The 26614-nt window shown below is 46.0% G+C and overlaps 2 protein-coding genes across 6 annotated transcripts in view; one reads left to right on the top strand and one right to left on the bottom strand.

Moving 5' to 3' along the window:
- SLC24A3 (solute carrier family 24 member 3) overlaps positions 1-26614 on the bottom strand; it is a 380232-nt gene that overhangs the window by 344317 nt on the left and 9301 nt on the right. For 2 of the 4 annotated variants that reach the window (XM_045010654.1, XM_045010658.1), the window contains exons 1-4: positions 21299-21443; positions 16777-16927; positions 16582-16676; positions 14467-14560 (exon numbers count right to left, since the gene is read on the bottom strand). In XM_045010654.1, coding sequence (XP_044866589.1) covers positions 14467-14560; positions 16582-16647 — 160 coding nt within the window. In that variant the 5' untranslated portion in view covers positions 16648-16676; positions 16777-16927; positions 21299-21443. Of the gene's footprint in view, positions 1-14466; positions 14561-16581; positions 16677-16776; positions 16928-21298; positions 21444-26614 lie in introns of those variants that run through there. The other 2 variants (XM_045010656.1, XM_045010657.1) reach the window with 2 other exon arrangements.
- On the top strand, positions 14922-23947 carry LOC123366849. Of its 2 annotated transcripts, XM_045010661.1 has the most exons (3): positions 14922-15055; positions 18815-19644; positions 22721-23947. In XM_045010661.1, the coding sequence occupies exons 2-3, from the start codon at positions 19061-19063 to the stop codon at positions 23172-23174; spliced, it is 1038 nt and encodes a 345-aa protein (XP_044866596.1). In that variant the 5' UTR covers positions 14922-15055; positions 18815-19060; the 3' UTR covers positions 23175-23947. The 2 variants fall into 2 exon arrangements, with proteins under 2 accessions (XP_044866596.1, XP_044866597.1); XM_045010662.1 differs by lacking the exons at positions 14922-15055; positions 18815-19644 and adding an exon at positions 21660-21780.

The following is a 26614-nucleotide window of genomic DNA, read 5'->3' as shown; positions in this document are numbered from 1 at the left end:
TGTATTTGGCCTAACTGGCAGCTTTGTTGGCATTCTCAGCAGAAAGGCCAAGGAGTGAATGGCTGTGGAGACTGAACTATCTTCTCACTCCTTAAGGATGCTCCTTTCACATCAGCGTTAAGGACCTTTATCAGGGAAACATGGGGATGTTAATACTGCTACCCCTTGTGCTGGGACTACGGTCTGGAAAAATGCAGCACAGATTTCAGCCTGTGAGGAAAATGTTATGTTCTTCTTGCTCTTTGGCTTGGTTTCTTCTTCTTATAATTGTTATATGTATAAGCAGGTAAAAATTCTTCTATCCTTCTACCACAAGGGTAAAGCTCATCTGTGTAGAAGACAGAGCTTTCCTGGGCACTGGTCCAAGACTGTCAAATGAGCTCCCCCAGGAACTAAGGACTATCATAAACCTTACCACTCTCCACTCCAAGTGAAGGGTGCATTCCTTCAATTCCTTCTCCAACATCAACACAGCGCAGCGTGGACATTTAAAACAAAAACAAACCCTACCAAAACAAAACATTGCACCGCACATGCAACTCTCTTCCAGAAAAAAGGAAGAGAGAAAGAACAAACTACACGTGACAGAGGTTAGTCACGTGGCTTCATGTACAACTGGAAGGTGCTCATATTCTACAGAGATGAGCGTGGTATAAGTGCCTATATCGAATGAAATACATTTTTTCTAGAGGCTACAGAGAGCAAACAAAGTCACAGTGCCAGCTTTGAAGAGTATACAAACTAGACTTAAGAAGACAGAACCAGCAAAGGCCATAAAGGCAAGGAAGGGGGAAGGGAGTGCACTGATGAAAATACACCCAGTTACTCATTAAGACATGCATAAATTAGAGACTCAGTGACAACAGATGGACTGCAGCTATATCTGAGTGGTATCTGCGAGAATTGAAACGGCCACGGGGTCAGCCTCCAAAGAAGTGGAATGATTTCCTAACAAGGAGATATGGACAAGGATGGCAAAGGATGACCAGAGCGAGAGAAGATTGGAAGACATGTTGTGATTGGCTCAGTCTTAACTGATGAAGGACCGACAGTCTACACAAGCCTATGCAAATTAGTGATAGTAGAAAAATGAAAAACTAATTTTGAAAAAAAAAAAAGTTTTTGTTTCTAATTTGGAATTTTTTGTGAATTTTTACCTACACAATTTTTTTTTATTAAAAGCATTGTCAAAATTGTGATGATCATGTCAATAATGTTCTCTCTTAAAATGTTCAGTAGAAAAAAATGATCTTTTTTTTTTTAAAAACAAAAAATGTCAACAAGTTTTTGTGAAAAACTTCATTTTTTGGGGAAAAAAAAAAGACCCACTTTTCAATGTCAAAATAATGTGTTTGACAAATTTCAACCCATTCTAGTGGAAACCTTGTTGGGTCAGTTACTTTTTCCTCTTAATGTTATTTGACTCCGCCTCAGGCGAGCAGCTGGTAGTGGGGAGGGCTCAGGTCAGCCCTGCATAGCGTCATGTTTTCCCTTTGAGAAATGTGGTCACCCTAGTTCTGTGGTTTGTGATGTGCAGGAGGTCAGACTAGATGATCACGATGGTCCCTTCTGGCCTTAAAGTCTCTGAGTCTATGCAATGTGGATGACTACACAGTGGGCAGGGCAGCGGGGAATTAGGCCCTCAAACACACATGTACATAACAAGGTCAGAAACAACAAGCATCAAAGATGGTGGATGCACTGTGGGGCTGAAATTCATATCAAGACCACCAAGAACAGGCAATTACACGTTCTTTTTTAATTATTTGTTGGGGCTTCCTTTCTCTTTTTTTTTTTTTTTTTTTTTTTTACTTCTTTTGTCTCCTTTTCACAACACAGAGGAAAATCAACATTGTCTCCCCTTGCAATATTTGGAGTTACCTGCGTCTAAGCTGCGCTGGAACTTGTTAGTATTAAAATTAAGCCTAGAGGGCTCAGCTGAGATCAGGGGGCCACATCGTGAGCCTCGTACCAAAGAGCTTGCGATCGAAATGGACAAGACAGATAAAAGGTGGGAAGGGAAACGGAGGGAAAGAAACTTGCTCGAGGTCACGCAGCAGATCGGCAACAGAGCAAGGAATAGGACTCAGGGCTCCTGACTATTCCGGGATGACCCACATTTAGCCAAGACCTATGAAAAGGAAGACAAAAGAAGGAGATGGGAAATGCCACTGCTATTTTCGACACCCAGGGAAAGAACCTTCTGATATACCTCCACGCCAAGCCACGTCACTCCTATAAGGGTGAGTGCCTCCGGGCAGCAGCAGCAGAGCAAACCCTGTCAGGAAAGGGGAAGGAAGAAGAATAGGTGGAGGGCTCTTCTCCTCCCGGAGGGATTGTCTGTGTTATGAAATGGCACGGCGTGTTGGAACACACTTGGGAGCGTCCCAGTGAGCTGGCAGGCTGGCACTGTGCTCAGCACGGGCCAGGACAAGTTGCATTCAGCATCATCTCAGCTATTCAGGGTTCGTGACAGCTCCACCCTGAGCACACAGTGACAATCGGCAGCCGCCTGTGAGACAGCTCGCGTGGTCCCCCTTTTGTTCTAGCTCCCACTGTAATGGTGGGAAGCCTCCTATTGACAGCAATGGCTGCTAGAGTTGGCAACCCTCCAGGATTGTCATGTGAAGAAACCTCCAGGTACACATCAACCAAAACTGGCAACCCTAATGGCTGCGGGATCAGGCCCTAAATACAAACTTATCACAACCAAGAGGGAGGAAGGGTGGTCCAGGGTGCTAGCAGGAAACCAGTGATCTGGGTTCCACTCCCTGCTCTGTCACAGATTTACTGTGTGACTTGGGCAAGTCATATGGTGTTTGTTGGTCAAAGCCACCAAACAACGATGTATTAAGCCATTTTTATTGGTTTTGCATGGGCACATTTTTTCCTCCAGAAATGATGCGACTATTTAGTGTGTGGCAAAAATCAATGTTTTGCAATATACTCAAATGAAATGTTTTCACGTGGCATATTCTTAATTGTCAAAGTACCTCACAAGCAATTATAAGGTTTCTATATTTTCAGTTGAAATTTGCTAACCAGACCAGTCTCACACTGAAGGTTGTGCCGCAGTAGTGGTAGATTGCATGCCCACAGTTTGTATTGCAGAGTGGGTAGATATAAATGTATGTGAATTCCTAATGAAATGCTTCTCCATTTGTAAGCTTTTGTACATACAATGTGGCATCTAGTCTGCTTGGTATACGGTTTTAATTTGTAATTGCCTATGCATGCAGTGCTAGCCTTTGAAATATCCTGGAAACTAGCATTTTAATTCAGCACCACTTATGCACAGTTTTACAGATTAAAAATACACAGCTTCCTACAGGGCTTCAGTCAAAGTGCTCCCTCGACAAAAATGGCCATTTTGATACTAACAGAGAGATCTAATTTGCACAAGTCTGTATCCTTGTATAAAATGAAAACCAGTGGTAGTTGTAGGGGCAGTGCTAACCATATACCTTTGGAAATTTTACCTCCTCAGGGAATTACAGAATATGAAGACATGGAGGATACAAGCTTTTTAAAGCATCCACCAAAGAGAAAAAGACTCTCCACAAACTTTGAAAAATGGGTTATTTGTCAAGGAAATCGAAAGGATGCAAAACTGGCAAAAGCCACCAGTGCTGGGCAGGATCCTGTGATGCTGGCAGCAGGAGTCCAGAGAGATTACATTGGTGGCTACTGGATGAGTCTCCTAGTAGAGATGATGTGCCATCACAGGGGTTGCTTTCAGAAATACACAAGGTGAGTTTTCCACCTGTCAGAGTTGTAGTGAATTCACCCAGAAAGGAAAACAGACTCTGAATCTGATCAGAGAGCATGAGATTCACCTGCTCTGTAGCCACCAGAGCAAGCATGTCCTCCGGTGATTGGTCTTGTTGAATTGTTTGCTTGAGAACACACACAAAGTACTCAAGAAACTTCATAAAACAGAAACATCTGAGAAAGCAACCAATCTGAGGGAGGCAGCATGTCCAGAAGGAGATGATGACACGTGGCACAGAATATCTGTGGAAGACTTGATTGCTAAGGATGCCGTTTATCACTCGACACGCCTTTCTTCCTACTTGAGTCCAACAAACCTGAATGCAAAACCAGCTAGTTACACTGCAACAATACGGTCACCTTATGACCTTGAATTTTATCAGCTGATTGAAGAAATAGACAATGATCTTATGTACAACAAGAAGGCTCTTCTCCTGTCCAAGCTGCTACAAAGATATAAAGAGCTACTTCCCTCAGATGTACAAATGGCAAGCTATTCCAGCAGCAAATTACGGACATGATTTAACAAAACACTATGGCATTAGCTGATGCTATCCAAGCTGCTAGTCATCTGAAGCAGGAACAGAGTCATCCAAGTGTTTTGTGAATGTTCTTCTAGTGAGTGAGCCTGATGAACAGCTTTCAAATGAACAATGCACTGCAATGGTCAAAAGAGCTAACTGGTGTGACACCCTGGCATCCCAATATTCACCACTGTCATGTCATTAGCATGTTTTGTACAAAGTTATGCCCTGTGAGGTATCATTCTAAAAGTCTTGATCGGCTCGACATTAATATCTCGTCGGAATTTATGTGCTACTGTCATATGTGCAGTTATGAAGTTAGGCTGTGTGTGTGTCACTGAAACATGTTGTGAGATTGAAAACACCCACAAGCAGCCTTTCAGGTACAACAGTAAAAAGGCCAAACAATGTAAATGGCTTATTGAGGAGATGCACACAGGCACAAGGATTACCCCAGGAACTGTGTACAATAGAAACCTCTCAGAGACAGCACTACACAATGGGAACTGTTTGACCCAGGTCACAGCAAAACAGCTTTCCAGCAAGTGGGAGGGAGATATAAAGGGGAACAATGGCATCATGAGGGTACCTCACTCTCCCTGCAACAACACACCTGGAAACAGCTGAGGGGTAAGGACTGAACTGTGGGAAGTGATGGTCCCAGGCTAGAGGGATTTTTAGCCTGTGTGAAAACGTGGGAAAGCCAAGGTAGTTTGTGCCTTAAGAATCTGCCAGCCTGTTTATCAGTCAGGGTGAGAATTTGCTAATTCATATCCTACCTATTTAGTGTGTTACGCTCAGTTTGCGGTTTTATTTATTTACTAAGGTAAGCTGCTTTGATCTGTTTGCTATCACTTAGAACCACTTAAAATCTATCTTTTCTAGTTAATAAACTGGTTTTGTTTTGTCTAGTGTGTGTGTAAATTATAACTTGGGGCAGAAAGCTGTTGCATATCTCTCATCACATTGAGGGAGGGGACGAATATTATGAACGTATGCTGTACAGTTCCCTTTGCAGCGCAAAACAGTATAATTTGGGGTTTATACTGCAAAGGGGAGGTGCATGCCTTAGGAACTGGGAGGTGCCTTAGCTGAGCCTTCCCATGCAGAGCTGATCTCAGCATCTCTGTGAGGTTGCAGCTGGGTGTGTCCCTACCTGTATGTGTGCTGGAAGGGGCTTGGGAGCCTGTCACAGCAGTACAGTGTGAAAAGGAGCAGACGCTGGTGGGTCAGGCAGGCTCAGTGGTACCCCAGTTCCAAGTGGCACCCTGGGGGGAACCCATCACAGCTGGATGCTAGGAACGGTTAGGAAGGGGATAGAAAATAAGACAGAAGATATCATAATGCTGCTATATAAATCCATTGTGAACCCACATCTGGTCACCCCATCTCAGAAAGATATAGTGGAAGTTGAAAAGGTTCAGAGAAGGGCAACAAAGATGATCAAGGGTATGGAATGGCTTCCATACAAGGAGAGACTAAAAATATTAGGGGTGTTCACCTCCTTATAGAGGTCTATAAAATCATGAATGGTGTGGAAAAAGTGAATAGAGAAGTGTTATTTACCCCTTCACAAAATACAAAAACCAGGGGTCACCCAATGAAATTAATAGGCAGCAGGTTCAATACAAGCATGAGGAAGTACTTTTTCACACAATGCACAATTAACCTGTGGAACTCATTGCCATGGGATGCTGTGAAGGCCAAAACTGTAACTGGGTTAAAAGAAGAACTAGATAAGTTCATGGAGGATAGGTCCAATCACTAGCTATTGGCCAAGATGGTCAGGGATCTATGCTCGGGGTGACCCGAAACCTTTGATTACCAGAAGCCAGGAAGGGAAAACAGGGGTGGATCTCTCTAAAATTACCCTGTTGTATATACTCCCCACAAAACTCTGGTAATGGCTGCTCATGGGGACAGGATACTGAGTTAGATGGACCACTGTTCTGACCAAGTATGGCAGTTCGTATGTTCTTACGTGGTTTCGTACAATGCTGCTTAAATCCTTATGTCTGAAATAGCTGAAATGAAACCCTCAGAATATTATTCAAAGCCAGTTGATTGAAGTTTCCAGAGGTCAGCTACTTTTGTGCCCCAATTAGTGCAGGAACTTGTCCTTTGTTTGATACATAAAGCGGCATGTAATTCAGCTAGCAATGAGTATCATCCTTCAGAAGGCATTCAAAAAAGGTGCCTCTCCGTTGTGCAGTGCATGGTATTTAACAGTTCCAAAATTATCACACCACTGCATATAAGCCTTGCAGCACAGCTATACCTTGATTTTGGGTCTCTCAATTTAACTGACATACTGCCACCTTCATGGATTCTGTATTAGTTATGATGAGCAGAGTTGGTTCACCACTGCTGCAAAAACTAAAGTAGAAAGACTCCAGAGAGGTATGTTCATTCCAAATGCAATAGTATCACGTCTTGCTGGTGGAAATCTCATCGGTGGAGGAGATGATTCTATAGACATCAAGGCAGAGGTCACTGATGGAAAGAACACTTAGAATCATAGAAGATTAGGATGGGAAAAGACCTCAGGAGGTCATCTAGTCCAACCCCTTGCTCAAAGCAGGACCAACAACAACTAAATCACTTGCCATTCAGTGGCTGGAGGGATATTTTAAGAACAGTCTGCAGATAGTCCAGCATCATAAGAAATATCACTGAAGCGTGTGAAAGAAAAGTCACTCTCGTCGGACAATCAGAATCTCTTATGCAGTGTGCAGCATTTGAAAAACCTAGAACACGTCCAGAACCGCCTTGCCATGAAAAAGTACTTCAGAAAATAAACTCTTGTCACCTGCAGGTGAATGCTCTCCGAGGTCTCTCTTGCTGTCTTAGGACTACTACCTCATGATGTCCTGCCCATACCAAATGACACGGATAGTGTTCACATTCAGGTGATTCCCTTTTGGACTGGTTTCAACCACAAGGGAGGAGGCATTCGTGCAGTTCCAGCATTTGTCTGGCAAAGGTTGGCTGACACTCAAAAGGTGTTTGAGTCTGAAGACACTGGGTGCTTACAACACATCATTAAAGAGCTTGATGATGCTGATGCTCAGCATAGCCTACCGCCTTTGGGCCAATTTCAGACATGGGAATATGCCCCGCCTCCTACATTCAAGTTCTGGGATCATATCCTCCAGATTGTGCAGATACTATTTCTAAATGTCTGTACAGAGCAAGAGGATGATTAGAAACTTGGCCTACACACAGAGCATGCCATGTTTCCGTTCTTCTTTACAGCAAACGGGCCAGTCTCTGCCAGGTGAATACCAATCTGCATTCTTGCTACGTTAAATCTCACAGAAGTAGTACACACTGCCTTTGAATCTGGAGAAATCCTGTTTTTTTCCCCAATGATCCTTGTATACATTTAGTATTAGAATTTTGTTTTAGCCCTTAGATTGCTGTTGGGATGCTTATATTTAAACAAAGGAATGCAAATATTTCAAAATTGTCATCTTAACGTGTCGATGGTGTTGTTGTTTATCCCCATTTCTATGGTAACGGCACCACTTGGCAGCTCCGCATCATACCTCACTTAGAGTAGACAAAATAAGATTTCAAATGATATATGATGTGTGAGCATGTAGCAGAAATGCATTAAGTCAAATAGGTGGTATCTGCTGCTCGCCTTCATCTTTAGGGTGTGATGCTCTTGAAAATTCTGGGTAATTATACCTGTGGTTTAGGGTCTTCTTCAGTTCCACTGGCAGAAGCATTACCGTCCGGACACACTGGAGCTCATTTACTACACAGTCAGTTCCAGAGAACGATTTTCTTTCTTTTGCTGTCAAGTATCCGTGTTAATCTGGATCTGTAAAAGCAGCAAAGAGTCTTGTGGCACCTTATAGACTAACAGACGTTTTGGAGCATGAGCTTTCGTGGGTGAATACCCACTTCGTCGGATGCAGCATCCGACGAAGTGGGTATTCACCCACGAAAGCTCATGCTCCAAAACGTCTGTTAGGCCTTGTCTACACTACAGGACTATTTCGAATCTACTTAAGTCGAATTTGTGGATTCGACCTTATGAAGTCGAATTTGTGTATCCATACTAAATACACAAATTCGAACTTCTGAGTCCACATTCACGGGGCCAGCGTCGACTTTGGAAGCGGTGCACTGTGGGAAGCTATCCCACAGTTCCCGCAGTCCCCGCTGCCCATTGGAATGCTGGGTAGAGCTCGCAATGCCTGCTGGGTGAAAAAATGTGTTGAGGGTGGTTTTGGGTAACTGTCATCATTGAACCGTCAATCACGCCCTCCCTCCATGAAAGCGCCGGCGGGAAATCTGTTCGCACCCTTGTCTGGTCGGTTACAGCGCGGACGCCACAGCACTGCGAGCATGGAGCCCGCTGCGATCATCGCTGCACTTATGGCCGTTGTCAACTCCTCGCACCTTATCGTCCACCTCTTCCACAGCCAGCTGATGAGAAACCGGGCGAGGAGGCTCCGGCAGCGCGGTGAGGAGAGTGGCGCAGGCCTCTCACAAAGCACGGTACGCCGGGCAGTGGAGATCATGGTGGCAATGGGTCACGTTCATGGTGTGGAACGGCGATTCTGGGCCCGGGAAACAAGCACAGACTGGTGGGACCGCATAGTGCTGCAGGTCTGGGATGACACAGAGTGGCTGCGAAACTTCAGGATGCGTAAGGGCACTTTCCTTGAACTGTGTGACTTGCTGTCCCCTGCCCTGAAGCGCCAGGACACACGCATGCGAGCAGCCCTGAGTGTGCATAAGCAAGTGGCCATTGCTCTCTGGAAACTAGCAACGCCAGACAGCTACCGGTCAGTAGCGAACCACTTTGGCGTGGGCAAATCTACCGTGGGGATTGCTGTCATTCAAGTAGCCCACGCAATCGTTGAGCAACTGCTCTCAAAGGTAGTGACTCTCGGAAACGCCCGCGTGTGTTCAGGAACTCAGGTCTGTTTAGATGACTCCAGGCAGGTGCTTTCTTCCCGGACCACAAAATAACGGTTGGGGATGTGCAGATGCCTACAGTGATCCTCGGGGACCCGGCCTACCCGCTAATGCCCTGGCTCATGAAGCCTTATACAGGCGCCCTGGACAGTGCGAAGGAACTCTTCAACTACCGGCTGAGCAAGTGCAGAATGGTGGTGGAGTGTGCTTTCGGACGTCTCAAGGGGAGATGGCGGAGCTTACTGACTCGCTCGGACATCAGCGAAAAGAATATCCCAGTAGTTATTGCTGCTTGCTGTGTGCTCCACAATCTATGTGAGAGCAAGGGCGAGACCTTTTGCTTGGGAGGTGGCAAATCGCCTGGCGTGCCGAGAGAATATCCCAGCGGGAAGCGCTGTGCATCAGGGAGGCTTTGAAAGCGAGTTTCCTCGCAGAACAGGGTAACCTGTGACTGTCTACTTGATTTTAAGAGAGCCTGATCATGGGCCTGTGTCTGTATGTGTCCAGTTAGATCTGAGCTCACAAACTTCCAAAGCACGTTTTAAAACTACGTAACAGTACTTAATAATAAATCTTTCGTAGACCAGGCCTCAGTCTATAAGGTGCCACAAGACTCTTTGCTGCTTTCTTTTGCTGGGTACCAGAGTACAGTTGGGTGTACAGGCTTTCTAGCAGTTGGGTGTACAGTCAAAACAACAGTGTGGTGAAATCCAGTCAGATCTTACAAGAAAAGCAGCGCTAGCCTAGGTCAGTGTATGGATGGAAAACCTCCAAAGGACATCCAAGTATATGTAATTCAGCAGAGACCATTCCTCCTTCTCGGTTAGCATTAAATCAGAGCCCTAGCACTATGCTTTGAGTTCAGATGAGAGCCTGCACTCTTGATCCTTATATTAACTGTGGTGTCCTGGTCAAACTCCAATCTGGGTAATTAGCATGCTGTCTGCCTAAATTCTCCCAGCCTTTTCAAATGGATACAGTATTCTTCAGTTCCTGGACTAACCTGTTGTGTTGTCTTGTGTGTGTTGTTAAATAGCTGCTACACTCAGGGGTATCTATTTCAGTTGCAGGAGAAGCAATTACTACACTGAGTTTGCAGAATATATAAAACAATTTGGGTTCCTTCAGGATGAAAGGTGCTATAAAAGTGCTGGTACGATTAAAAAAATATTAGTTACGGCACTGGATACCAGGGCTTCCTGTGGTTTGAAAGGGAGGCTGTGCCATACCTATTTTGCAGCTTACCACTTGGGGATTTGTTTTAATTCCGGCAGCCAGGGTGTGAGCTTTTAAAGTGATCAAGTTTATAAATAAAGCAGTTCTGTGTCTATTAAACCTATTCAATGGGCATCTTCCTGCCTTCTGTTCCACTGCTCCACATTCTTACACACGCAGAATAGGCCTACGATGGGTGTGATTAATTCATGCCTCTCATGCCGATGCGAAACCAGTCCAACCGCCTCATCTCACCCGTTTGGAATAAAAGTGAGATGCTTGGCTCTTTTTCCCAGAAGAGATGTTTTGTCTGTGCGCCTCGGTTTGGATTCCACACTCCCAAATCTTGATATTTTTCCAGTGGCTCTGGAGACTGGCACTGCTCACATCCCTTTCAGCTCTGGGTTCAGAGACTCCTTTGGGCTGGTCACGAAGTGTTAACCAGGCAAAGCGTGGCCGCTAGAAAGCCTGTCAGCACTGCAGAAAAGTGTTTGATGGACCTGACTGCAGCTCTATGCAATAAATCTTTATAAAAGTATAAATGATAAGGGGTTATAAAAGTACTTGAAAGAAGACTCCATAGTGGAAAAGTGAAAATAACTAAGATGTTAGACTTGACATGTCTGATGAGTAAAGCTACGTTTTAGTCATGGGTGTTTTTATTAAAAGTCATGGACAGGTCACGGGCAGTAAACAAAAATTTGCGGCCTGTAACCTGTCCGTGACTTGTACTGTATACCCCTGATTAAATCTTGGAGAGGGGGGTGCTGCAGGTGCTTGTGGCAGGGGATGGCCCCAGGGGGGCGCTGCGGATGCTTGTGGGGGGGGCGACCCAGGAGGGTGACACAGGTGCTCGGAGGGGGCTCCCTACTGGCTCCCCGGAAGTGGCGACATGTCCCTCCCTCAGCGCCTAGCTCTGTGCGCTGTCTCCACCCCAAGCACCCACATGCTGACCCTGGTTACAGCAACACAACCGGACAAGCATCGGGTTCATCTGGGCTCCTTCCTACCCCTACCTGCCCACAAAACTCCACTGCTCGTGGGTCCTAAGTCTGCTCGGGGTACTCGGACGCTGGCAGTCCCAGCAGTTCCCCTCCCTCGTGGTCCTCCTCCAGGGGCAGGGGTTGGTACAGCTCGGTCCCTGGTGCGGAGGCCAGCAGCAAGGCGCAGGCATCCAGCTCCTTCCCTGTCTCTCGCTCAGCTCACCTGGACCCAGCCTCTTATACTTCCGGTTCCACCCCTCTGCTTCTGGCGTGAAGTGTGGGCCCGGCCTGGCTCTGCCCACCAGAGGGTGGAGAATGGTTCCTCTCTGTCAGCCACCGAGGGAGGCCACTCCAACTCGCTACAGCATACCTATTTTGTTTTTTAATGCAAAAGGAAGTGCAAGGATTTGGCTATTCAGCCCTCCCTCAGGGATCAGGGACGCAGCAGTGCTTGTCGCTTAGCTCCGCATCTCCAGTAAGCCACAGCAAAGGGCCACTTCCCAGACACTTAGTACCTTGCCCTTGTAAAATCAGTTGCTTTGTCATCGCTCTTTGGGGCCTTTCCCATAGTTTTTATTTTGGCCAGCAGATAAATATTTCTTTCCTCCTTCAATGCCATCGTCTCACGACTCTTTCCAGTTTTCGTACGGCTCGCGGAGAGCGGAGATGGTGTTCTGAACCTGCTGGGAATGGGCTGTTTGTTCTCTGTGCCCCGCAAGGTCCTGGGCTATGTAGCGTTCCCTGGGTTAAACTCTAGCCCCAGATCAGCACATCGCATGTTGGCTGACACAAGCAGTTCTTGGTGGTGCAGCTTCACTGGAGACTCTGGTGTCTTTCTGCAGCCTGGCTGGGTGAGCTAAACGTACTGTACCCGCTGAAGTCATTTAATTAGAGTAGATGCAAGGATCAGAGTGGTGCTGATCTTTCCTGTTACTAGTTAGATGCTCTGCTGCTCACCGTCCTTTTTACGTTGTCAGATAAAATGTGTGCATGGGTCAGGGAAGGCTCTATAGAACATTTAATCAATTAGCATCTAAAAATTCAGCAGCCTTAACTGAATGTGAAAAAGAGGTCAAAGTGAGAGCACCCCAAAGAGTTAGGATGTGGCTGCTATACAGATATAGCACTCTCTTCTCCGGCCTGTAAACGCGTTCTTCAAATCCATCGCCAGTCCTCAGCAGTTTAACACTAGCATGGCTAACATTAACCAGAACAGCTAAGCTGCAACAGTTCATGCATCAGCAGAACTTCACTGCTCCAGGACCTGAGCTAGCTCGACTAATGCTGGCTCAGGAATGTCTACATGAGCTGCAACTAGACCCCATGATTGCAGTGTAGACACAACCTGTCTGTGACACTGCAGAGCTAAGCTTAGAAGCGGAAGGAAAGATCAGGGACAATACAGTTTGCTTGAATTTACGGCTTTGCTAGAAAGAGGTCAGTGAGATTTTCTCAATACATGGGAGGGTTGGGATTTTTGTATAGACTGAATCTAGATCCACCAGCTCACCCCTTCCCGTTACCAGATAACATTGCTGATCCCTAGTCTAGTGCAGGGGGCTGGGCTTGATGGCTTCTCGAGGTCCCTTCCAGTCCCCTATTTCTATGATTCTATACTATTCTAAACATTGGCCTCCATGCTGGGGAGAGGGATTTCAGCTGGGAGTGCATGCCTGGGTGGGGCCCAGCAGAGAGCTGAGCAAGAGTTGGAGAAGCAGGCTGATGGCCAGACAGGTGGGTGAGCAGAAGGAAGAAGGGGTTGGTTAGCGGGAGCTATGCAGTTGGGTTACGAAGACAGGAGGGGCAGAGGGGAAGGACAAGATGCATCAGCATCACACCCCGTATTAATCTCCCTTAATTCTGCAAGGGGGAATGCACTTTTAGGATCAACTGGATAAAACCCTCCTGCTGTTTCCTTTGAAAACTAATTGAGTTTTCTCTTGAACGTAAGCCCAGCCACTGGTTAGCACCTGGATTGTTAAAACACCAGCCACTTCTTAGAAATTATTGAAAGGTTCCAAATTAAAAAAGAAAAAATAAAGTCAGGGAAATTTCTGATAAATTTTTCCTCCAAAAACTATTTCTCCTCCCCCCTCATTTTTTGGTGAGCTTTGGAACGAGTGTTACTTTTTCAACATTTGGCATATTTTCAAAATTTGGAAAACAAAAACAAGAAAAAAATCAGTTTTTTAAATTGTGATTCCCCCAACCCATTCTTTCAACTAGTCCTACCATTGACCCTGGGAATTAATGGGATCGCTTTTCAGCTCCCAAAGGATTGCAGATCACTGGCAGTTACCTTCCCTTCACTCTTCCACCATTCCCATCCAGATCATGAACAACCGTTTCGTGAAGACAACAATGGTCGGAGTGCCACTATCCAGCTCACAATGCCCCGTGCACAAAGCAGCAGCAGTTGAAAAAGCTCTGAAATTAGTTATCACTTCTGTAAAAGACACAGCAGTAATTTGTAGCCAGCGAAACACAGTAATTAGTCAACTGTAATGCAGTAGAACCTCACTCATTTGCATTAATGACTGAAAGTCCTTATGCAAATGAGAATTTTTTCACAAACCACTAAGTAGTGTTACCAAAAGCAAGGCTAACATCACAAAATGCACTTTGTTGATTTGTATTTTCAATGGTAATGTAGGTTTCATTAATTCTGGTAATATTTTATAAATAAAAATAATAATTGGAGATATACCTATCTCCTAGAACTGGAAAGGACCTTGAAAGGTCATTGAGTCCAGCCCCCTGCCTTCACTAGCAGGACCAAGTACTGATTTTTGCCCCAGATCCCTAAGTGGCCCCCTCAAGGATTGAACTCACAACCCTGGGTTTAGCAGGCCAATGCTCAAACCACTGAGCTATCCCTCCCCCCTATATAGCATGCTGTGTTAATGTCATGGCCTTTTAGTTAATGTATATTTTGTAAAAACAATGAAATAACAAATGTTAAGGCCAGAAGAGACCACTAGATCCTCTACCCTGACTTTTCTTAAATTTTGACACAAGTGCCTTCATCTTCCACTCACCTCTTTCCCAGTGCCTGGAGCAGAAGAGAGACAGACTTCTGCCGAAATGAGAACTCCTGAGCTGAATGGAAGCCCTCACAGAATTTCCATTCTCCTACCAGGGGAGATGAACAACACAGCCAGTCAGGTATTTATTATTATTACTATTCATTATTTGTATTCCTGTAAAGCCTAGGAGCCTTAGTCATGGGCCAGAACCCCATCGTGCTAGGGTTGTACAAACACAGAACAAAAAGACAGCCTCGGCCCCAAAGTTTCCCTCCCACACAGATGGCTGATTCAGCCAGCGTCTGTTACTCTTCCCACAACAGGATGCAGATCACCCACTCTGGTGGATAGTTAACCATCCCCTCTGACTTCTTACAGAGACCTGGTAGTCCAGTTATCACATTGTGACCTCATGGAATACATGCGGATGGACTGAGCTAATCTCTTCAGAGTGTTTGTGATTGTCCTCTGCTCCAACCGGCTGGTATTCTGTTGGGACCCTCATTGACCCCATCATGATAACCCATTGGTGGGCCTCTAACCTCCTATGGTGATTCCATCCAGAGTGGACTCTACCAGAGGGTGCCCCACAAAAGGCTAGGTATGGACATGATTGGCTGGAGCAACAGGGATATGGAGATATGCGCTGATTGTTCGTGGTGGTCCGACACAAAAGGGAAGAAGGTCTGACAATCAAAGCTGCATAGAGGATTTGGACATTCCATTGTCATTATTTGAACTGGGCATTCAAATCCCATTAGGCATCTTTGAAAATCTTAACCTAATAGATCTAAAGCATGACAAAAACAGAAAATACAATGCATGTGTCACGAAGAGATTTTCTCCCAAACTCGACACCGTGGCATTTCCTGACATTTGCACATTTACATTCATAACCTAAACACGAGCATGTGAAATGGGGCGTGGGGCTTGTTATAAGAGGAGTCTTGAGGGCAGGTTGGATGGCCCAGAGGTTAGGGTGCCATCCTGGGACTCAGGAGCCTGGGGTTTCATTCCCTGCTCTCGATGGACTCTCCTGTGTGACTTTGTCTTGGTTACTCAGGGTTTTTGGGCCTCAGATCCCAAACTGTACAACAGGGATGTTGCCTCACAGGGGTGTTGTGAGGATAAGCACAGTAAAGATGGTGGGGAAGGGTGACATTTATGAGAACAGCAGATGGGGAGTGCTACACTGGGCATTTGCTATAATTTAGCGCAGTGGTTCTCAACCAGGGGGACGCGTAGCCCTGGGGGTATGCAGAGGTCTTCCAGGGGATACATCAACTCATCCAGAGATTTGCCTAGTTTTACAACAGGCTACAGAAAAAGCACGAGCAAAGTCAGTACAAACTAAAATTTCATATAGACAATGGACTTGTTTTTACTGCTCTACATACTATACCCTGAAACCTAAGTACAATATTTATATTCCAAACCATTTATTTTATAATTATATGGTAAAAATGAGAAAGTCAGCACTTTTTCCAGTAATAATGTGCTGTGACAATTCTGTATTTTTATGTCTGATTTTGTAAGCAAATAGTTTTTAAATTAGGTGAAACGTGGGGTACGCAAGACAAATCAGCTTCCTGAAAGGGGTACAGTGGTTTGGAAAAGTTGAGAACCACTGGTTCAGCAAAGCTGGGATGTGATAAAACCATCTTACCTACTGGTCACAAACTAATATCACCTGTCTAGCTGATAGTATTACAATGACTGCACTAATACTTCACCTTTGCACAGGGCCCTTTAATTTGCAGATCTCAGGGCTACACAACTGGACCACCCTATGACGAAATGCTCTGTGCTAGCCAAGACCGATTTAGCATGACCAATATTAACTAACACATCAACTTTATCCTTTAAAATTTCTCCAATTAGCCAAGCAGGTATTCAGTCATTCTGCTTGTAATGCATTTTGTGGTGATCTCCTGTAGTATCCTGGATAATTACAAGTTATGCCATTAATTAGGGCAGTAAATGAGCACTCCCTTTCTGCTCATAGCAAAGCTAGTTAGAAAGACACCAATATTTGAAGTAAATAGCTAAGGCTTTGAAAGAAGACTCTCTGGTGTCCATGGTATTGTTTCAGTGAGTTAATCATCCACATTCCCAGCCTTTCATTACCTGGCAACTCAGCAGGTTCATTAAATCCTTAGGCAATGGACTGATTCTCCTCTCCCTTACGCCCATTTACTCCACTGATTTCAGTTGTGTTTTTCCTGTAAACAAAAAGAGAATAAGACCCATGCATTTTAAAACTTCGGTAGTGAAAGGTCAAAGAGTCTCCTTTTTTGAGATCTCAAAGCCCTTATTACTTACGTGTAATATTATTTTGATACAAGAAGACCTGTACACAGCATAGAACAGCGCAGAGGCCTCTGTTTATGCTTTCCTGCAGACTTCCAGGGATTTAGCACAGAATATTTAGGCTTTATAATTTTGGAGGACAATGCATCCATCCTTTTGGAACCTGCAAGGGATGTGGATGGGAAAAGAGTTTATACTGATAAGCACAGTAATAATTAAAATCAAGCATAGGTGTAGTTTGATTTCTATATTTGGGGGGGCAGATCCAGTCAGGCCAACGGGGCCGCACATGAGTGGGAAAATTCCACACCATGGAATTAAGTTAGCTAACGTAGGGGTTTTTTCTCTCTCTATAGGAATTAAGCATGTGCTGAAGCGCTTTTCTGAATCAGTTAACTTTAAGCCCATGTTTAAATCCAGCCCCTATTCATCAAAGCACTCAAACAGGAATTTAAGAGCTTTGGTGAACAGGGATAGATTTGCTCCCACATTTAAGGTTAAGCACATATTTAAGAGCTCTGCTGAACCATGGCCTCAGACTGGGTGGTGCCATAGGAAAGACCTATACAACACACATCAGTAGTCTCATTTCTGTAGATGAAGGTCAAACTTCTGTGGTCATCCTACTCGATCTATCTGCAGCCTTCAGCACAGTAAACCACAAGACTCTATTGACTGTCCTATAAGTCTTGATAGGTATGAACAGCATAGTTATGGTGACCAGATAGCAACTGTGAAAAAACAGGACAGGGGGTGGAGGGTAATAGGCGCCTCTATAAGAAAAAGTCCCCAAAAACAGGACTGTCCCTTTAAAAATGGGACATCTGGTCACCCTATGCATAGTTCCATACTGACTGATAATAGAATAAACTTAGAGGAAAAAAGAATCCAAGGACCAAGAGCAAAAAGCTGAGCCCACTTTGGCCTCTAGGCTTATGCCTTTCTTATTTTATTGTGTTTCAGGGCCTAGAGAATCTGGTGATTTGTGCTCTATAAATACCAAAGAGAGAAACATAGTGATTGCAGCTCTTCATTGTTTCCTGCCTCTTGTATTTGATCCCCATTCTACCCTCCATGGCTACAATTAACTTGTTTTCATAAAGATAAACCAGTACAAAGCATTTCACGTTACTAGCCATCTCCTATAATGTGCTCACGAGAACTGGTCGGAAAAAAGTTTGACAAAACTTTTCATTGGAATTTTCAGATTCATCAAAAACGAGCTGTTTTGTGGGAACAGTTCAATAAAGTTCCAACAGACCTCAGACAGTGGCCTTCTGAGCTCCCTGGGCTTCCAAGGCTTTCAGGCTCCCTTGCAGCTGGCTGCCATGGAGCAGGGAGCCTTGAAAGCCCAGCTGCTGACTGAATCTGACATAATTCTTGTCATTTCCACAGCTGCCCATTGGGAAAAAGCAGCAGTGATATTGGCCAGACTCTTGTTAACTTGACAACAAGAGTCAGGTCAGTTTCACTACTAAATCAGACAGAAATTTCAGAAATCAATCCTCTACAAAGAGTCCAGAGGCATTTTTTGTTAAAAGATGGTGACAACAGTTTCTAAAATAATTTGAACCTGCCCTATTTAAAAAATGGCTGTTACCAAGGTGAATTTTGATGTTTAGACTCTCAAACTTGCAAATAAATATGGCCACCAACATTCACCGGAAATGTTTGATACACCAACAGCCTGTGCATGAGTTGGTCAGCAAAATCAAGCTGTTTGACATAATTCTTTTTCAGCCTATTAAGAAATGAAATGAGTAGAGACACATCATGGTCATGGACTTTTTATAGCATTTAATTATCCATATATCATAATATTAAATATCAGTTAATCAGACACAGAAGTTATTTTTCCTATAACGTGAAATCATTTTCTTTCATGCTTGGTATTTGTTTTTATAGTACATAATACTTTGTAGTTAGAACAGAATTAACACAGAAGTGATGGGTTTGGGGTTGTCTTTTTTTTTTTTTTTAATAAATAGACAGTGCACCAGTAGTTAGATGAAATGTTGGTTTATGATACTCATATTGGTTACAATTGTAGGTAAACCATGCAACTGGTAGTCAGTTTCAAGAGATCCATGCCAGTTTCCCACAGTCTGTGCATTATTTGCCAAGAACCAAGTAAAGATGTGCATGGAGAAGATGAACAAGAATTACATAGAATAAAGGAGGCAACAGCCATTGGAAGGAAACTGCAAGATGTCAAATACAGAGAGGCCGTTGACAGAACCGAGTTCATCTTTCATTCAGAACAGACAGTGAAGAGTTGTGTGGCCTAGAAATTGCTATGCCCAATACACTGACAAAGGCAAAATCCAGAGGTTGCAGAAAGAAAGAGCATCTGCAACTGATGTATCACATGTGGCGAGTTGTGGCGATCCCTAAAGACACCAGTGTCTTTAATACAAGAGAGTCCAGTTCTGTGAAACCTATGGATGGAAGATGCTGCATGTTTTGTCAAGAAGTGCACTTTAAACAGAGACTCATCTCTATAACTACTTTCAAGATGAGAGCACAGGTAATGAAGGCAGCTGTATTTGACCACAAAATGAGTGTTCCTTTAGCTGGAATAAATGACTTCATAGCTGCTGAAGGCAAGTACCACCTGACTTGCTACATCCCATTTATGAGGTTTGTGATGAAGAAGAGTGAGAGCACCAAAATTACTGACACAGCAACGCTTTGGCTTCAAAATGAGCTTCAGCATGCATGTTGTATGCTGCCATTTTCCATGAGATATGACCACACAAACTGTGCAAGGTGGGGTGCCATCTACCTCGCAGAAATGCATCAGCTACTGGCTAAAGTGCTCAAGGAGTTCCAGCAAGGGAATTTGGTTGTTAAGAGATCATGTCAGAAGTTCAACCATAGGTGAGCATGACACTCAAAGACTGACTGTAAATGGGATCGGGAGATGGTACCATACAAAATTCTATCACAGCTCCCTATATAGACCCCATTGTCACATAGCATCAAGCACCTCGGAACATTGTGGTGTATTGATCCAGGGAGGCAGAGCAGTGCTATCATCCCCATTTTAGGAATGGAGCACTGAGCCACACCGAAGGTCACACAGGAATTCTGGAGCATAGCAAGGAACTGAACGTGGGTCTCTCAAATGCCAGTTTTGTAGCCTAATCATGGGACACACTGTCCCACGGTGGTACCATGCTATGTATGCACATAGGAATTAATGTTTCCCTTTTTTCCACCTCCAAAAAATATCAGCAAGTGAATGTTGAGGTCCAAATATAAAGCAAATACAAAGGCTTTCTATTGCCACGTACGAGCAATGTGGGGATCCATCTAGCAAGGGTTGACCAGGTTTGTTACTCGCCCCAGAGTTTGCAGCAATACTTTTCATGTTCCCAGGATACTAAGAAGCAGAGAAGGTGATTGAAGCAAAGTGCCAGAGTTCTAAGATCCAGGATTATTGCATGCCCCATTCCAGTGCTAAAGGCTGGTGGTGACATTTGCGTCTGGATCAGAACTTCCCCAGAGTTCAGAGGTGTTCGATTGGACCCTTCTCTGCCAGGATGAGCCAGCATTGGCGCTGACTCCATGGGTGTGCTGGGGCTGGAGCACCCATGGGGAGGGGAAAAAAAAAAGGTGCTCAGCACCCACCAGCAGCCCAGTGGATTAGCGCCCCCCTCCCCTCCAGCACCTCCTGCCTGCTGGTGGCCCAGATAATCAGCTCCTCCCCTTGCCTCCCGCCTGCTGCAATCAGCTGTTCAGTGGCATGCAGGAGGCACTGGGGGGAAGGGAGAGGAGCGGGGGCAGGAAGAGGCCAGGGAGGGGGCAGGAAATGGCAGGTGGGGGGTTGGGGGAAGAGATGGAGTGGGGGCAGGGCCTGGGGTGGAACCGGGGTCAAGCACCCCCCCAGGAAGAGAGGAAGTCAGTCCCTATGCAAGGAGGAGTGTGTTCCCCACATCCCAACCTTGGAGGGGGCAGCATTGGAGCTGGACCGGGTTGTTGCGGAGCCACCAGGGGGGCAGGAGACTGAGCAGTAGGCCCCAGGCCTGTGGGAGAGATGGGATGGGAGAGCTCTGCAGGGCTGCTCCATTTGCCAAGAGAGGAAGCTCCTCACTCCATGAAGCATCTCTGATTGGCTGCCTTTCCAGAAGGGATGAAGAAGTGGGGAAGGACAGCCAATTAGAGGGCTTTCTCCATCAACTCACAGGGTTTCTCCATAGTTCCTTAAAAGTGTCTGAACACCGCAGCCTATAGGGAATCCCCAGGACTGGCAACTCTTGCGCGTCATCTCGGGTCTTGCCCTATTTGGTGTTCTCCCTGTGAAGTTCCAGCTCCCGGAGTCCTGTGATTACATGAGGCTCTCAGCCTGCCGTAAAAATATTTAACCATTCCTCTCTCCACCTATCCCAGTCTCTAATCTATCCATTCATTTTGATCAATCTCTAATATAGCCATCTCTTCTCCACCCTTTATCTCTCTATCTCCTCTCATTCGTTTCAATCCCCTTAGCACTGGGCCTCTATAACACCCCCCCCCACACACACACACACACTTCTTTGCTTCCTCACTCCTCAGGAGGGTTTCCTGGCCTTATTCTCAAATGGGTTGAGCATCCCTTGTGTTCACTGGGGTATGAAGGTGTTCAGAACCTCTGACCATCAGGCCATGGGTCTGCCTTTGCGTCCCTGTCGCTTTTTCTGCTGCTGCAGCTCAGTTAATAAGGTGGCAATATGCAAATGAACTGGAGAAGGAAGGTGAGGATTGGCTAACGGCGGCTCAGAGGTTGTAGTGACATCACTCAGCTATGAGCTGGCTTTGGACATAGCATCATAGAGCCCTGGCACAGGATACCTAGGGCCTACGTGGCACCCCGGCCTGCTAAAATTTGATCCCAAGCTGGTTCAGGCTGCAGCTGAATCTTGATTCACAAGAGGCTCTAGCCCATACCAGGATGTCAAAGAGCATGCGGAAGCTCAAATGCTGGAGCTCCTTCTGGGGGCCCCTGATCTGCTGCTTTGGGAGAAAGAGGAGGAGGTAGATTCAAAGCTAGGCTGGGACTGGATGGGAAAGGATCGGGGTGGGGGGACAGCAGAGACATAGGCAGTCTCTCTCACCAGCCTTAGATTAGGGGAGAAAGCTAACATGCCGTTCATCTCCCCACCCGTCTATCACAATCCATAGTCCATCCACTTACCTATCAATATATCTCAATCTCTCTCCCATCTATCCATCTCAATCTCTAACCTAGCCATTATGTATCTGTCAGCATCTCAATTTTTAATACATCCCGCTCTCTAGCCTCCCTACCGAGTCATCTTTATGGTCTATTCCATCCATCCGTCTATCTCAATCTCTCATCCACCTTTCTATTGTACCATCCATCCATCTCGTATCATCAATCTAATCTAATTCCATCTCTAAGGCAACCTCTAGTTTCTCTGTTTTTATCCAATCTCTAAACTCACCTCTCATCCCAGCACAAATGTGTAGCTCTATCATCTAGTCTCTGTTCTAATCTGTGGTTTTCATTATTTTGGGGGGGTATTAATGGCCACAGGGAAGCCCAATTTGATCTTCCCATTATAAGTGCTATGGGGCAGGTACAGAGGGTTACAGTATACGTCTCAGCCCTGCTGTCTGAGATATAGGTTAGTTGGGGTAGGGGAATTGGTTTGGGTGTTAAACCCTTAACACAAAGGCATGGGGGAGGCGCGGGGGTTTCTTCCTATCTTTTTGTTGTTCTCTGGATCTCGATATCTCCCTTTAGGGGCTGTTGTTAATATTCCCAGCCAGAGCGTGGGATAGAATCCAGAAATTCTGACTCCTAGTCACTCTGCTGTAACTACTGACGCTCATTCCCCCTCCCAGAGCCAGGTGCAGAACCCAGGCGTCCTGTGTACTGGAAAAGAGGCAGGGCACCTTGTCCCCTATATATACAGCTCCACCTGATCCTAACTCTCAGGTCTCTCCACAGTTCTGCAGAAGAGCTCTTCAGCTTCTCCGTAAGTGACTGGGACCCTTGTGGGCTGGAGAGGGTGAGGGTGGATGACTTCTCTCGCCTCTTCCCAGATGACACCAGCATGGAAGGGGACTGTGGGGACATTGAGGTGGTGGCCATGGTTCACAGGACAGAGGATGAAGGGGACTTGTTGGAGGAGATGGACCAGCCTGGGCAAGAGGAGGGTGAAGGTGCAGAAGACAATAATAGAGGTCCCCAGGGTGAAGACCTGGCAGGAGAGGCCCCTACCATATTGCACAGGAATGAAGAGAAGCAGCATGGGACACTGGGAGGCCCACTAGACCAGAGGCGGGAGAGCATCGCTGGGGAACAGGAGCTCCCTGGGATCCTGAAATGGCCAGTCAACCATGGAGAACAGGAGAACTTAGCCCAGAAACAGGGGCACCCTAAGACCCTACGGAACCAGTAGATGAGGAAGAACAAGGGAGTAAGTCCATGGCAGGAGGGGACCACACCAGGCTTCAGCCACTCACAGGCCAGGTCTGGGTCAAGGAAGTCCCCCTCCAAGCCTGTAGGCACAAGGAGGCTTGCCAGCTCCTCCGTTCTGGACAACACCACAGAGAAGTGCCTGCCCCTGTCACCTTCCCTGATGATGTCCCCATGGGGCAGAAGATTTTGCTGCGATTCCCTGAGACCTGCCTGCCCTGTTCATGCCTCTGGTTGCTTGTGGCCTCCAGCTGCTTGTGGCCTCCAGCTTCCTCCTTTATTATGTATTGACCCTAGGTCTCTTCCTGAGCTGCTGGATCTCTTCTTAGAGCCAGATACGAGGCTCCCTGGTGTGTGACAGGGGAGCAACACATGGGGAACCCAGAAGAGCACCACAGAACCCAGGAGAGCTCCATGCCCCTCACTCGGAGAATTCAGAGGAGCTCCACACACCCTGGCCTGAAAATGTCAGAGAGGTCCACGCTCAGCAGGCAGAGACCACAGCAGAGCTCCAGGCCCAGCTCTTAGCCAACATTAAGAAGAACCAAGACTCGTTTTTAAGATGTTCATGTGTCTAACAGGTCACATTCCTTGTTGTGTATCTTGCACAGTTACATCGTTAGCATCCTACGCATGCCACATTCTGTCACAGGAACATTGCCCCCAAGAGGCGGTTGCTGTGAATACACTCACCTCTTAAGAGCCCGGCCTTGTCTTTCCCAGGCCCTCTGACCCAGCAGTTTGCGGCTAACTCGCTTTTACACCAGCTCTCTCGTTGGCCCAGAGCTGGTTGGGAGAAACCCCATTTCTCTAGTGGTGCTCAAGAGCCCAAGCAAAATGAAAGTGTATAGGCGGTCTCCGTCCAGTTCTGCCAAACCACAGCACCAGAGAAGTGGTTACTTCCATCCATCTGTACTACATGCTCTTAGATCTCTCGCTAACGGCCCCCTGCTCTCAGCCTCCTCTGGGCCAGGCCTTTCTCTGCTCTTCTGCTTTGTGCCAATCTCAGCTCTGTTGCTCCAGCTCTCGGGGAAGGCACTTGCCCTTTGGACGAGGGAGACAATAGTGCACACACTGCAAATGGGGCTCAGCACACAGCTGGGTGTCCAGGGGATTTTCAGATCAGCTGGGGAGTGGTGGCCCCGTCCCTGCGTTTGGGGGCATGGGGCTGGGTTGTGGGTAAGGGGCAGGCTGCTTAGCCAGCATTTGCAATAGCACCCCCCACATGCTGGGAGCTCAGCTGTGTCAGAGGCACCATAAAAACAACAGGGGCAGATGAAGTTCCTGAGGTATCACCCACTCCAAAACGTATTAAACTCCAGATACACAACAGAGCACAGACGGCTCTGTGAGTGTGTGTGCACATGTGTACGTGAGCAAAACAGAGTACAACTGTGCTCCTCAGGGACTGAGTCTCTGCTGTGGTGAGAGCCACTCAGAGAAGGAGAACGTGTGGGGAGGGGGGGGAAAACGAGTCACAGAGCTGGTTATGGTACCCTGATTCTCTGGGTTAGCCTGCGCCAGCCTAGCGTGAGTTAGAGCAGCCCAGGAGCTGCTCTAAGTTAGACCAGTTGTGCATAAGGGAACATGGTCCACCTGAGGATTGGCAGAGCTGATGGAAGCTGTGCCATGCCCAGACCCACTTCCAGTGCCAAGAGGGTTCTGGGTCAGTTGGTGCAGAAACCAACTCCGCTAATTTTATACCACTTTGGAGCTCCAGTCATCAGGGAACTCTCTGCTGCCAGGTATTGCCAATTCCGGCTTCTCTGTGCCACTCAGGCCCTGCAAAGTCACTGGCTCAGAGATGAGAATCTGGTCCCTTGGGAGCAAGCAGTTAATCAGGGAATTTAAGGCTAATTTAAGGCCAGCAGGGGAGTGAAGCGGGGGTTTTGGTTGGGTGTCTTGGATTTGGCAACACCAGCCATTGGCCTCAGCACAAATACCAGACCCTGCTATATTTGAGGAAAGCAAGGCTTTCCCCGGGTCAGGGATGGAGGAGACTTTGAGGGGGAAAGCACTCACTGACGGCATATTTGCTATTTCTGTTTAGGGTGGGCATGTCCTGGATCACATTAAGGTTCCCATGTGGTGAGCACATTGTCTCTGCTTGCACTGTTTGAGAGCAGAGCAACCATCTCCAGTTTCATGCTGGGTGAGTAGATGGTTCACATGCTATGTATAGCAAAGACTGACATGAGAACAACCATGCATATTTCTGTTCTGTATTTGGAGAGAAAACAAATGATGCAGTCTCATTATATGGTGATACTAATGGAATGGAAACTCTCTCTGGAGGATGTTAAACAGAAGCTACTAAAGTTAGACATTTTTAAATATCCAGCAGGTCCAGGTAACTTGCACCCAAGAGTTCTAAAAGAGCTGGCTGAGGAGATCACTGGACCATTAATGCTGATTTTCAATAAGGTTCATAGCCCTAGGGAAGTTCCAGAAGACTGGAAGAAAACTAGTGTTGTGCCAATTTTTGAAAAGGGCAAACAGGATTACCAGGATAATTATAGGTCGGTCAGCCTGACATAGATGCTGGGCAAGATAATGGAGCGACTGACACAGGACTTGATTAATAATGAACAAAAGGAGGGTAATGACTGTAATTAATGCAAAGCAACATGGATTTATGAAAAATAGATCCTAACTGGATATCATTACAAGTTTGGCTGATAAAGGTAATAGTGTTGATATAATATACTTAGAGTTCTGTAAAGCATTTGACTCAATGCCACACAAGCAAAAAAAACGCACCTAAATATAAAATTAACGTGGCACACATTAAATGAACTAAAAACTGGCTAACTGATAGATCTCAAAATTTAACTGTAAATGGGGAACTGTCATCAAGTGGGTCTATTTCCATTAGGGTCTGGCAGGAATTGGCCTAATGCTATTTAACATCTTTATCAATGACCTGGATGAAAACATAAAAGCACCACTGATCAAGTTTGCAGATGACACAAAAATTGGGAGAGTGGTAAATAATGAAGAAACAGGTCAGTGATACGGGGCGATCTGGATGAATAAAAAGAAACTAACATCCTATCACACATTAATACAGTAAGTGAAACAGTGCTGAGTTCAGAGACATTCGCCTGGGAATACAACAAGGCACCATGTACATTTCAGCAGCGGCCACAGCTCTTGAGGTTGCAGTGCAGGAAGCAATGAGGCAGGTGCCTTCCTTCCTTCTGTTTCAGCATTCCATGGGATTGTATCAATCAGCAATTACATTTTGTTCTGTTTCACCATGCCGCTCTCAATGCTCTCCTGACCCATTATTGTTAGTGGCTGGCTGTTCAGTTCTGCCTGGCTAATGAATGGTCCAAATTCAGAGCAAGGCAGAGCCTGACATGTATGTTATTGCCTTCCTTCATTAAGCAGTGTCTGGCTTTTGGTGTCGGCACTTGGTAG

The sequence above is a fragment of the Mauremys mutica genome, chromosome 3 (genome assembly GCF_020497125.1).
Source record: "Mauremys mutica isolate MM-2020 ecotype Southern chromosome 3, ASM2049712v1, whole genome shotgun sequence".
Taxonomy (NCBI): Eukaryota; Metazoa; Chordata; order Testudines; family Geoemydidae; genus Mauremys; species Mauremys mutica.
The sequence above is the reverse complement of the archived record's forward strand: the minus strand, read 5'-3'. Positions and strand labels throughout refer to the sequence as shown.

What these genes read in the sequence shown, in the direction of transcription:
- LOC123366849 (XM_045010661.1), top strand. Translation starts at nt 19,061, where the DNA reads ATGCCCAATACACTGACAAAGGCAAAATCCAGAGGTTGCAGAAAGAAA. An exon ending in TGTCAGAAGTTCAACCATAG is followed by an intron (nt 19,645 to 22,720) that starts GTGAGCATGACA and finishes GTCTCTCCACAG; the next exon opens with TTCTGCAGAAGAGCTCTTCA.